The sequence below is a fragment of the Mesoplodon bidens genome, assembly GCF_964165515.1.
Source record: "Mesoplodon bidens genome assembly, chromosome: 11".
Taxonomy (NCBI): Eukaryota; Metazoa; Chordata; class Mammalia; order Artiodactyla; family Ziphiidae; genus Mesoplodon; species Mesoplodon bidens.
In genome coordinates this window covers 47,523,857-47,537,662 of record NC_138167.1, presented here as the reverse complement: position 1 = coordinate 47,537,662, position 13,806 = coordinate 47,523,857, and the positions used below count along the sequence as shown (strand labels likewise).

The window sequence follows — 13,806 nt, the reverse complement described above, 5'->3', positions numbered from 1 at the left end:
CTCCTGAATTCCTGACCCTCAGAAACTGCATGAGGTTTTATATATAAAAATATAGTTTTTTCTTTTTTATACACATACATTAAGCCAGTTTTTGGGCAATAGATAACGGCATTGCAAACACCTATGTACCTACCACCCATCAGTCGTAACGCTTTATTTACTACAGATCTTTTCTTAAAAATACAAACACCCCTCCCCCCAAACAAGAACCAAAAATAAAACATTATAGTTGAAACCCTGGCTTCTTCTCTATCCTGCCCCTGCCTTGCGCCTCAGAACTCCTAAAAAAAAGCACCATGGCACACTGAGATACCTAGTGTGTGCTTTTCCTGAAAAACTCTTCTATTTTCATTTCCCGGGCTCCAGCCCAGTTATCTTTCCCTCTTATACTGCAGAAAAGAACAGTGACTTTCCAAAGGCTCTTTAGTCATCTCTCAAGATGGTCTTTCTCCCAGAGAGTTCAACAGTAACTCAAAATCCTATCTGCATTTGGTCACTAATTCCATTAGGATTCCCCTCAGTGCTTTAAAGCCCTGGGATCTGCCTTCCCCTGGGACCTGTGGTATCTGGCTATATGGGTGTTGCTGTGCCACCCAACTGAGCTTTCTCTCTGAAATGTCTATAGACTGATTTTTTCAGTTGAGGACAGCTATTTTTTAAGTCTATAGGATTTATGGACTAGGGAAAAAACTGATAAAATTTTGGTCTTCTCTACTCTTAAACCAAAACATCAATGTCTTCAGACCTTAATAATCCCTGTGCTTCCTGAATTTGAAATGTACATCTTCTTGGAGGCAAATGAGATGCAGAGGATTTAACCTATCTCTACAGTCAACTTTAGATGTAGCCAAACTATATACCGGAAAGAATGTAAACTACGCCAAGTGCTATAAATTGTAAATTTTATCCTAACCTTTGCAAATGTTGCCATTTCATCCCTTGTAAAGCAGCCACTCAGCCGCTTTCCCACACATGCACATAGCTTACTCCCCATTTTTTTTATACTAGGATTTTTGATCACTAGCATTCTGATCCTGCAACTTTTCTTCTCCCATCCTCCCTACAGGTGGGAAACAGCTTTTACATCTTCTTGCCCAAATATTCTCCAGCCTGATGTTTACCTGTTCAAGGGTCACTAAGATTTTTTTGTTCCACTGATAGGTAAGCAGGCCTCTTTAAACAGCAGTATTTGTAGCATATTAAAAACTACTTCCCATACCTAACTTGTAATTACCCAATAACTTCAAGATCTAGATTAGCAAAACCACTCTCATCTGAATTTACATTTTCTCAAGCCCCCTGACCTGGATTTCAACACTGGTTGATCTAAGAGTGGATGTATGTGTAACTGATTCACTTTGCTATACACCTGAAACAACATTGTAAATAAACTATACTCCAATAAAAATTAAAAAAGAAATTGGGTTGTACATCTGAAAACAGAAAATCTTGGTTAAGGTGAAGTTAACAGACCAGTTTCAGAATCCAGCTCTTCTGTTTTTCCAGACCAATGTGCTCCTTCCCCCCCACCCCATAGAGATTTCTAGAGTGAAATCCTTGATATTACCACCCTGTTGCAGAGACTTTCAGGTGTAGGAGTGGTAGCACATCTTGAATTGGAGAAACCAATTTAGAAGCACAGAACTCTTTCTTTCTTAAAGCCTTTACTTTTCAGACATGACAAAAATCTTACAGGTACACATGGAAAAGCAATACATGATCACAGTTGAAAGTGAAGACAATCTAGTCAGAAAGCTTTTACTCCTGTCAGCTAATGTTGAAGCTGAAGTTCTGCATATGACATGCTGCAGGGCTGAAAGGAATGGTAATTAGTATTCTTCTCCTTCTTCCTCTCCCTCTCCTTCAACAGAATCCACACCAACCTCCTCATAATCCTTCTCAAGGGCAGCCATGTCCTCACGGGCCTCAGAAAACTCTCCTTCCTCCATGCCCTCACCCACGTACCAGTGAACAAAGGCACGCTTGGCATACATCAGGTCAAACTTGTGGTCCAGGCGAGCCCAGGCCTCAGCGATGGCTGTGGTGTTGCTCAGCATGCACACAGCTCGCTGTACTTTGGCCAGGTCTCCACCAGGTACCACAGTGGGAGGCTGGTAATTAATGCCAACTTTGAAGCCAGTAGGGCACCAGTCCACAAACTGGATGCTGCGCTTGGTCTTGATGGTGGCAATGGCAGCATTGACATCTTTGGGAACCACATCGCCACGGTACAACAGGCAGCAAGCCATGTATTTACCATGGCGAGGGTCGCATTTCACCATCTGGTTGGCTGGCTCAAAGCAAGCATTGGTGATCTCTGCTACAGAAAGCTGTTCATGGTAGGCTTTCTCAGCAGAGATGACAGGGGCATATGTGGCCAGAGGGAAGTGGATACGAGGATAGGGCACCAGGTTGGTCTGGAATTCTGTCAGGTCAACATTCAGGGCTCCGTCAAACCGCAGGGAAGCGGTGATGGAGGACACAATCTGGCTAATAAGGCGGTTAAGATTCGTGTAAGTTGGGCGCTCAATATCAAGGTTTCTACGACAGATGTCATAGATGGCCTCATTGTCTACCATGAAGGCACAATCAGAGTGCTCCAGGGTGGTGTGGGTGGTGAGGATGGAGTTGTAGGGCTCAACTACAGCTGTGGAAACCTGAGGGGCTGGGTAAATGGAGAACTCCAGCTTGGACTTCTTGCCATAATCGACAGAGAGACGTTCCATCAGCAGGGAGGTGAACCCGGAACCAGTTCCCCCGCCAAAGCTGTGGAAAACCAAGAAGCCCTGAAGACCTGTGCACTGGTCAGCCTGTTACAAAAGAGGAATAGAAAAAACATAGTTATTGCTCTTTGTGATACCATCATAGTAATCATAGTAAATATTTTCACTTTTCATATTAATTCCAAAGATTTAGATCATATTTTGACAAGAAACAATTTTTTAAAAAATGTAGACCTTCCTTAAATTACTCAGCATTTCTTTATTAAAAATATCTTTATTAATATTTATAAAATGACATCAAATAGTTCATATTTTAAATGAACTTAAAAAAAAACTTTAAAGGAATAATTAACCTCACTATTACATTTCAATTCTGTATGAAAAAAAGAGCATATTCCAAATATCTCCCTTAGGTTCATTAATTTACTTTATTCTTCAGAATAAACATACCAGCTTCCGAATTCTGTCCAAGACGAGGTCAATGATCTCCTTGCCAATGGTGTAGTGACCTCGGGCATAGTTATTGGCAGCATCTTCCTTGCCTGTGATGAGCTGCTCAGGGTGGAAGAGCTGGCGGTAGGTGCCAGTGCGAACTTCATCTGGAAAGGGAAAACGAAGCAGCCACCCATCACTAACAACCTGCACAAGTCTGCTCGACCCCAGGGCATCAATGGAGCCCCCAGGACACACCTCCTGTCCCGGACCCCCGGGATCTCATTGGGGTTACTGAGGTCAACTCACCAATGACCGTGGGTTCCAGGTCTACAAACACTGCCCTGGGCACATGTTTGCCAGCGCCTGTCTCACTGAAGAAGGTGTTGAAGGAGTCATCTCCTCCCCCAATAGTCTTGTCACTTGGCATCTGGCCATCAGGCTGGATGCCGTGTTCCAGGCAGTAGAGCTCCCAGCAGGCATTGCCGATCTGGACACCAGCCTGGCCAACGTGGATGGAGATGCACTCACGCTGTGAGAGGGAGGAAAAAAAAAACCCATAAAAAACCAATTAGTGGGGCTTCCCTCGTGGCGCAGTGGTTGAGAGTCCGCCTGCGATGCAGGGGACACGGGTTCGTACCCCGGTCCGGGAAGATCCCACACATGCCGCGGAGTGGCTGGGCCCGTGAGCCATGGCCGCTGAGCCTGCGCTCCGCAACAGGAGAGGCCACAACAGTGAGGGGCCGGCGTACCGCAAAACAACAACAAAAAAAAACCAATTAGTGGTGACTGTGAAGCAGAACAAAATGTTTATGGAAACTTAATCTTACAAATTTCCTTTCAAAACGAATTACAGTGTAATGCTTTTTTTCTTAATCTAGGGGAGAAGGGCTATACTTTTGATCTCCATTAGTTTTAATTAATTTCCTTTTCCCCTCTAAATTGGGAAGGCCTCTTTCCAGACCAAGAAAAGACCTTAGTCATTGCTTCCTCCTTTGGAGGATCAAGATAGGGAGGAGGTCATCCATCTAGCGCTCAGGCCCCAGAATCCCATTTTAGAGTAGGTGGCCAGATTTCTGGGCAGCTCCCAACACAGGAACCACGTGACCAGAACAGTGCAGAGGAAATGTCTGGCTGCAGGGACGAGGGGTGGGGCGCTGCGGCAAAGGATGAATGAGCAATTCCGGGTGCGCGCGCCCGCGCCCTCCCCCCACGCCGCGGTTCGTGGAGCCGCGCAGCTGCAGAGGCTCTCAACAGCCACGTCTGCAGAGGCGCAGCCATGCCCAACCATCCTCCGCTTCCCGTAGGCACCGAGTTCAGTCCAGCACCTCCACATGTGTCACGACGCAGCAGGGGATTATCGGCGGCCCAGATCTGGACCAAGATCCGATTTCCGTTCCCTCAAAACCCCTCACCGCTACCACCTGCTCCCACACGCATTCCTAACACAGCAGAGAGCAGGGAGGGACAGATGGCCTCTACAGGCTCTTGGGAGCTAGCTGCCCTAATACACTGGCGTAGCGCAGTACACCGATAAAGAGTCCTTCTCCACATTCATCTTACTGTTTTTATTTTTTAAAAGAAAGTACTCGGGGTAACAGGAGACACGCCCTCGAGCCACAGACCTACAGCGCCGCAGCGCGCGTGCGCACTGCAGTGGCGGGCTCCCGTCCACTCCCTGGCGGGAAGGTAACGGCCGCGCATGCGCTTTTGTATCCAGCTCCTTCCCGCCTCCGCTTTTCGTGCTGAGGAGGAAGTGAGGGCGGGGAGAGCCGCGCGCGCGCTCGCCAAAGGCTGGGGGAAGAGGGGGATGGGAACGCGCGGGAAAAGAATGCAGCCTTGAGGGCACCACGCCCAGGAGTTAAGGGCTAAATGAGAGCCCCAACCACGGTGAAGGAGAGAGTGTCCCGCCATCCCCTTCCAGAGTCCCAGAAAAAAAGGCGGAGGGCTCCCTCCGTTCCCTCTTCCCGGGCCCCAGCGGTTCTCCACAAACGGGATTTATCTACTCTCATCCTCGGCCCTCGCCTCGCTCTTCGCCCTCCAAATGAACAGCGGTGGCGCCAGCCCTCTCTAGCTAGAGGCCCTCCGCGCTCCCCCGGTCTCGCTTTTCCCCGTTTTCCCGAGCGAGGCCGGCAGTACACTTACCATGGTGGCTACGGGTCAGCAGGCGCAGGCAACAGGAGTAGACACCGGGTCCCGGTTACCGTCCTCGACAAGCTAAGAGTCGAGGTAAGTAACGCACTGAGGCGGGGGTGGTGTGGGAGCCACTTAAGTAACGGTCCGGGGAGGGGCTGGCGGGCACAGGCGGTGCCATAGCCGCAGGCCCCTCCCCCGGCCCGGCGTACCCACTCGGCGCCCGGCTCGGCCGCCGCAGAGGCGGGCTCCTGGCCCCGAGCCCTTCCCCGCGCCGGGCGTGCGGGGCGGGGTCCGCCGCGCCTGCGGGCCGCGAGCTCCGGTGCTGCAGTCTTTGGCGCATGACCGCCGGGGCCTGGGCGGGGGCGGGGGCGGGGGTGGGGATGGGGGATGGGGCGCAGGTTTGGAAGAAACCAACATGGGAATGGGGGCTCGATTGCTTTAATTTGGACGAATCCTAAGATTGAAGAAGTCCACACAGTTTTAAAGATGAAGCACCATGAAATGGAGAAACTTCTGGTCCAGATAGCTCAGCTGATTATTTTCACGTTGTCACCATTTGTCAATGAGTTTTGTTTTTCTCTTCCCAGTTCCTTTAAAGGCAGTACAGAAAGCATTTACCTGATAATGTGGAGGAGCAAGGTTTAAAAAAAATAGTTCTATTTGGTTTACTTGTTATTTAAACTAAAGCTACCAAACAGTATTTCAGTCATTCAAAGAGTAAGCACGTAAGCACTGAATATCTAAGCTGTTAAAAGGGTAGGGTAGGCCCCATTTTTAGACCTAAGCCAACCAACTTTATGAAACAGCTCTAGGGTCTTTTAGAAAGAGGGATTTAAAGACACACTTCAAATTTGGTAGCTGAATTGAAGGAGTAAGGACAGAAACTTAGGGAGGGAGGAAACTTTGATTCTGAAAGGTATTTAGGAAGTAGGGATTCCTTGTGCTATTTAGAGTTTTGTAAAACTTTTTTAAATTGAAGCATAATTGACAAACAATGTTACATTACTTTCAAGTGTACAACATAGTGATTTTACATTTATATGCATTGTTACCCTCAAAAATAAAGCAACCAGTTATTTTACCAGCAAGGTGGGTTTATTCAGGAATAGCAGAGAATCACAATTTGGGACAAGCAAGCAATGGGGAATCATAGGCAAATCCAGAGAACAAAGGAGAGTGACTTGCTTTTATTAGATTTTAGGAGGAAATGGGGGGGGCCGTTTGAAGAGAAGTTCTCTGGAGAAGAATGAGAGTTCAAGATTGTGGCAGTTTCTCTCTGGCTGCAAGTGGTGGTTAGAGTGTTGTTGCTGAAGCTGGGAGGGATCTTCCTTCTTTTAAAAGCAGGAGGTGAAATTCCTATGTGAAAATGTCCTCCCTTGTACCAGAAGAAAAGTAACATTCTTATCTTCCTTCTTCCTGCTGATTATGCAGACTGCAACTGGTGCTACCTGTATTGAGAGTTCCCCCTTAGGGCTTCCTGACTCCATTTAAAATGAAGTTTCCTTTATTTATGTTCACATTTACCCCTTTTGATCAAGACCTTCCCTTAAAAGGGGCTTCCCTGGTGGCGCAGTGGTTAAGAATCCGCCTGCCAATGCAAGGGACATGGGTTCAAGCCCTGGTCCAGGAAGATCTTACATGCTGCGGAGCGACTAAGCCCGTGTGCCACAACTACTGAGCCTGCGCTCTGGAGACTGCGATCCACAACTACTGAAGCCTGCGCGCCTAGAGCCCGTGCTCCACAACAAGAAAAGCCACCGCAAAGAAAAACCCGTGCACCACAATGAAGAGTAGCCCCCGCTTGCTGCAACTACAGAAAGCCTGCGCACAGCAAGGAAGACCCAATGCAGCCAAAATTAAATAAAATAAAAATTAAAAATTAATAAAATTTAAAAAACCCAACTCTATATCTTACCAAGGTCTTAAGCATTGGAGATCATCTTGAAGTGTTGAGCTAAGTTGGGTAAGTCATTTCTACAAAGATTTAACAGGCAACAGGCACAAAGCTTAAAAATGATTATGTGAAGCATAATTTAAATTAATATAAGTTCAGTTTGTATGATGGTTCTAAGCCAGGAGCCCACACCTGAAGGTAATCAGCTAAATAGGTCAAAAGACCAGGCAAGGGCCATCAGGTGGAAGTTGTAACCAATGGGCTTGTTCCCTGATTTTGTGTAACTGAGTTTCTGTTTTTCCAGAGGTACTTAGCTATGCGCAACAGGTGGTATTTGCTGTCGTACAAATGCCTCCTTGCTCAGCAAGTTGATAATCAAAGGCCATGCAGTTATCCAAAATTACTGTAGTCAACGAGTCAAGTGGTCATTGTTGGGTTGCTATTTCTTTGGCTGTGGAATCAGCTAGCACTCCTGATGTTCAGGAGAGATCTCTGATCGTGCATTTCATTGGCGTTTATTCTGACCCAAAGGAGAAAGGTTCTCCCTATGGAGGCATACTTGGAGTCATGTATGCCTCCTTGAAGTTCTTGTTTAAGGTGACCATGGAGGCTTAATGGGGTGGAACAATGGGAAGCTTCAAAAATCTTACTTTGTAGCTGTCATCAAGGAACACCAGGTGAAATTAGCAGTAGCACTTGGGAAAAGTGAAAAAAAATTCATTACAGTATGGACTAAAGGTTCACTATTGTTGTGAACAGATCAAGGTTTCTGGTGGCAAACCCAACAATTAGATAAGTTTTCCCCTTTTGTAATAGACTGAGAAATACAGATAAGAGCATTTCTTCCCAAGAAAAAGAGGGAAAGGATAAGGTAGGAAGTAACAGTGGGAAATGGTATACAGGCCTGGTCTGGTCATCTTGGGAAAGCTGTCTCCTTCAGCTGTCATCTGCTTCAGTTCCCGGTCAATTTGATTCAGAGGTCTCGAGTGCTTGTTCAGGACTGGATGTCAGTTGGAGCCTTCTTTAGCTGTGAAATGTGTACCCAAAGCTTGGGTCTCAAGTTTGGCCATTCACCTGTGTAGTGAGGAGGACCTATTATAGTCCCTTCCAAGGAGATTTAAGGGCAATTGTTGTTTTTATTGATTTGAAATCAGAAGGGTGAGAGAAATTGGAAACGTTAGTTTGGAGATTTGTAGTCAGATATATGATGAAACTAGAAGAGTTTAGGATCCAGTCCAGCTCAGGTGTATAACCTTAAAGATAATTAGCAGGACAAGAATCTAGTATCTACAAAGGTGCAAACAATTTCTCTCTTCATAATTATCCTCCTTTTTGTCAAAGATAATCATAGTAAAACTAATTTTGTTGTATTAAATTTGGCCTGGTTATTTACATAAACACAGCGAGAATAGTGATTGATCATATAAGCTCTTTTTAAGCTTATCTTGTTGGAAGCTTGAAAGCAAGGTACTAGGCCAATTTTTACAAGTAGTTCCTTAAAACTGTCTGATTATTTCTGAGTCTATGTATATCTCTCTTGAGTATGATAAGCTAGTCAAAGCCTTGGTAAAATAGTCAATATTTCCAATTGTTTTCTGTTACAAGGAGAGTAGAATCTTATTGAACTTATGCAAATACATGTATTGTGATTAACAATAAGAATAATATGAGTGAATTCTGGAGGGATCAGGAAGGGAAAAAAAAGATATATATTTGATCTTTGCTTACAAAGATATCTTTTACCAAATTGCTGTAAGTCATAGACGCTTAAGAGAAAAAGTTTCCTTAAATCTGGAAAAATAAAACAATAGAGAAACAGCATAAGAAGTCAAAATTTATAATCATCCTCATAGGTTCATTTAGTCTCCTGTAATTAATTCTTGTTGATCTTGATCTTGGGTTAGCAACTTTATGAATCAATCAGTTTGCCATTAAAGTCTTAGAAATTTTTATCCAGTTCAGTGTTATGATCTTAAAGTTATCAGAAACCTGCATTCCAGGGACTTCCCTGGCAGTCCAGTGGTTAAGACTCTGCACTTCCACTTCAGGGGGCATGGGTTTGATCCCTGGGTGGGGGAACTATGCACGGCCAAAAACAAAACAAAACAAAACAAGAAACCCTGCATTCTAGAGTACTTGTCAAGGTCTTTCCCATGAATCTCCTTGAAGATGAAATTCCTTCAGGTTGTGGGAACATTTTTGCAAAGCATCAGAGTAAAGCAGTTGCTATCTATAAATGATAAAAGACTTAAAAATAACAAAAGTTAAAGATCTAAGAGTTCATTATAATGCAGTTGGCAAGAGAATTTGGTTATTTCTGTGACATACAACATTTAAAGATAATAGCTGAAATTACAAATGATAATGTTATACCAGGTCATATCAGATTCTCAGGAATGTCATATGAAACGTATACCTATACAGATATAATGTAAAGAAGGCTTAGTATTATTTCTTTTTTTCAAACAATTTATTTATTTAATTTATTTATTTTTGGCTGAGTTGGATCTTCGCTGCTGCACGCGGGCTTTCTCTAGTTGCGGTGAGCAGGGGCTACTCTTCATTGTGGCGCATGGGCTTTGTTGTTCCATGGCATGTGGGATCTTCCTGGACCAGGGATCGAACCCGTGTCCCCTGCATCGGTACGCGGACTCTCAACCACTGCGCCACCAGGGAAGCCTGCACTGGCTTATTTAAATCGAAACTTTTTGGTGAGATAGCCAGGAGGCGAAATGTGAGGAGTATAAAAGAACTAAGTTCTCAACTAATATGGTGAAAAGTAAATAGGTAATGTCTAAAATTGATAAATCAAGACATAGCTGCATAGACACTTTATTTAGAAATAAGTAGGTTAATTCCAAGGGAAATGGTTAGATGAATTGCGGGTAATTGCCTCTGGTGAACAGGTCTAGAGTAGAGGAGGAATGATACAGGAAAACCATTGTTTTAAAATAACAGTACTAGATTTGTGGTTTTTGTAAATTGTTTATTGAACTATAACATATATGTAACAACCTACATACAGAAAAGGGTACAACTCATAAAAGTACAGCTTGATAAATTAACCTAAAGTGAACAAACCTGTGTAAATTAGCAACCAGATCAAGAATGTTTCATTTTTAAACCATGTACATATATTCTTTGAAAGATATTTAAAATTAATAATACTAAAGAGTTAAGATATCAGGAGAGATAAAAATGCTTTTGATAATACTGCTTTTGAAAATACTACTAAAATCTGGAGCAGTGCTGTTCAATATGGTAACCTCTAACTACATGTGGCTATTGAACACCTGAAATGTGACTAGTCTGACTGAGGAACTGAACATTTTATTTTTGTAAATTTTAATTTATTTAATTTTTTTCAGTGCTTTTTCAGTTTTTATTTTATATTGGAATGTAGTTGATCTACAATGTTGTGTTAGTTTCAGGTGTACAGCAAAGTGATTCAGTTATACATATACATATGTATTCTTTTTCAGATTCTCTTCCCATATAGGTTATTACAGAGTATTGAGTAGAGTTCCCTGTGCTATACAGTGGGTCCTTGTTGATTATCTATTTTATATACAGTAGTGTGTATATGTTAATCCCAGCCTCTTAATTTATCCCTCCCTCCCACCTTTCCCCTTTGGTAACCATAAGTTTGTTTTCTACGTCTGTGAGTCTATTTCTGTTTTGTAAGTAAGTTCATTTGTGTCATTTTTTAAGCTTCCACGTGTAAGTGATATCATATGATAATTGTCTTTGTCTGACTTACTTCACTTAGTATGATAATCTCTAGGTCCATCCATGTTGCTGCAAATGGCATTATTTCATTCTTTTTTATGGCTGAGTAATATTCCACTGTATATATGTACCATATCTTCTTTATCCATCTATTTGTTGATGGACATTTAAGTTGCTTCCACATCTTGGCTATTGTAAATAGTGCTGCAATGAACATTGGCGTGCATGTATCTTTCTGAATTATGGTTTTCCCTGGATATATGCCCAGCGGTGGGATTGCTAGATCATATGACAGCTCTATTTTTAGTTTTTTAAGGAACCTCCATACTGTTCTCCATAGTGGCTGTACCAATTTACATTCCCACCAACAGTGTAGGAAGTTTCCCTTTTCTCCACACCCTTTCCAGCATTTATTATTGTTTGTAGACTTTTTGATGATGGCTGTTCTGACAGGTGTGAGGTGATGCCTCATTGTAGTTTTGTTTTTTGGGGTTTTTTTTTTTGTGGTATGCAGGCCTCTCACTGTTGTGGCCTCTCCTGTTGCGGAGCACAGGCTCCAGACGCACAGGCTCAGTGGCCATGGCTTACGGGCCTAGCCGCTCTGCGGCATGTGGGATCTTCCCGGACCAGGGCACGAACCCGTGTCCCCTGCATTGGCAGGCGGACTCTCAACCACTGCGCCACCAGGGAAGCCCCTCATTGTAGTTTTGATTTGAATTTCTCTAATAATTAGCAATGTTGAGCATCTTTTCATGTGCTTTTTGGCTATCTGTATGTCTTCTTTGGAGAAATGTCTATTTAGATCTTCTGCCCATTTTTTGTTATTTTTTTAAAAATATTTATTTATTTATTTAGGCTGTGCTGGGTCTTAGTTGCAGCATGCGGGATCTTTGTTGCAGCGTGTTTAGTTGCGGCATGTGGACTCTTAGTTGTGGCACATGGTCTTTTTCTTAGTTGTGGCATGCAGACTTCTTAGCTGTGGCATGCAGACTCATAGTTGCTGCATGCATGTGGGATCTAGTTCCCTGATGTGGGATCTAGTTCCCTGACCAGGGATCGAACCTGGGCCCCCTGCATTGGGAGTGTGGATTCTTACCCACCCACCCACCAGGGAAGTCCCCTTTTTTTGTTGTTGTTGATATTGAGCTGCACGAGCTGTTGTATATTTTGGAGATTAATCCCTTGTTGGTCACGTTGTTTGCAAGTATTTTCTCCCATTCTGTGGGTTGTCTTTTTGTTTTGTTTATGGTTTCCTTTGCTGTGCAAAAGCTTTTAAGTTTAATTAGGTCCTATTTGTTTATTTTTGTTTTTTATTTTCATTACTCTAGGAGGTAGATCCAAAAAGATATTGCTGTGATTAATGTCAAAGAGTGTTCTGCCTATGTTTTCCTCTAAGAGTTTTATAGTATCCACTCTTACATTTAGGTCTTTAATCCACTTTGAGTTTACTTTTGTGTGTGGTGTTAGAGAATGTTCTAATTTCATTCTTTTACATGTAGCTGTCCAGTTTTCCCAGAACCACTTATTGAAGAGACTGTCTTTCTCCATTGTATATTCTAATTAATTTAAATTTAAATAGTCACGTGTAGTGGCTACCATATTACACAGTGAACGTCTAGAGACTTGAGTATTTAAAGTTTCTATACAGAGAAGAAAGGAAAGCTCAACTTCCTCAGGTTAAATGAGAACTGGTAACAAGGCATTTTGAAAGTAATGAAAATAAAGTACCAATAACAATTAAAGAGGATTAAGGAGAATATTTAAGTAGAGATTAACCATGATCTGAATTTATGTATATGAACTATAGTCTATAAGAAAGGAGTACAGATTCAGAAAATAATTTAAAAATTGAGAAAATAAATTACTACAGTATTTACAAAGGAAATACTTTTTTTTTTTTTTGGCCGCGCAGTATGGCATGCGAGATCTTAGTTCCTAACCAGGAATCAAACCCATGCTCCCTGCAGTGGAAGCGTGGAGCCCTAACCACTGGACTGCCAGGGAATTACCACAAAGGAAATACTTAATAGGCTGATGTTTACCCTGTGAAAAGAAAACGAAATCTCAATATTGACTGGTAAGATTTGTGGTGATTGAAAAAAACTTCCTTCTGCTTTTCTATATTTAGCAAAATTTCTTTAATCCAAATGCATTACTTTTTAAAAATTTTTTATAATTTATTTATTTATTTATTTAATTTATTTTTGGCTGCATTGGGTCTTTGTTGCTGTGCACGGGCTTTCTCTAGTTGTGGTGAGCGGGGGCTACTCTTCGTTGCGGTGTGCAGGCTTCTCATTGTGGTGGCTTCTCTTGTTGCGGAGCACGGGCCTAGGTGCGTGGGCTTCAGTAGTTGTAGCACGTGGGCTCAGTAGTTGTGGCTCGCGGGCTTAGTTGCTCCGTGGCATGTGGGATCTTCCTAGACCAGGGCTCGAACTCGCATCCCCTGCATTAGCAGGCGGATTCTTAACCACTGCGCCACCAGGGAAGCCCAGTACAATTGATTTTTAGTTATTGATTTTGTACCTAGCAACAACCTTGCTAAATTCTTAAATTCTAATAGCTTAAGTGAACATTTTGGGGGAAATTTTTACATTATATAAGCATTCTGTAAGTTTTTTTCTGACACTAAATACATGGTGTTTTCCACATCAATTCTCTCTTTTTTTCTTTCTTTCACTCTTTTTTAGATTCTGTTCCCATACAGTCTATTACAGAGTATTGAGTAGAGTTCCCTGTGCGATACAGTAGGTCCTTATTAGTTATCTATTTTATATATAGTAGTGTATATATCCACATCAGTTCTCTAATTCTTTGACACCAACTGGAAGTTCAACAAGTCATTTCAATTCTGATACCAGCTATATGGAGTTCTTGCAGACTCTACTGGTTAAG

General features: G+C 42.8%; 1 protein-coding gene across 1 annotated transcript; it reads right to left on the bottom strand.

Annotated features, from left to right (window-relative positions):
* Positions 1-1,647: 1,647 nt before the first annotated feature.
* LOC308625018 (tubulin alpha-1B chain) lies at positions 1,648-5,458 on the bottom strand. Its single transcript, XM_081248870.1, has 4 exons — positions 5,301-5,458; positions 3,465-3,687; positions 3,174-3,322; positions 1,648-2,810 (listed from the first exon to the last, which is right to left on the bottom strand). Exons 1-4 carry the CDS (start codon positions 5,301-5,303, stop codon positions 1,830-1,832), a joined length of 1,356 nt encoding a protein of 451 aa, XP_081104996.1. The 5' UTR covers positions 5,304-5,458; the 3' UTR covers positions 1,648-1,829.
* Positions 5,459-13,806: the final 8,348 nt, after the last annotated feature.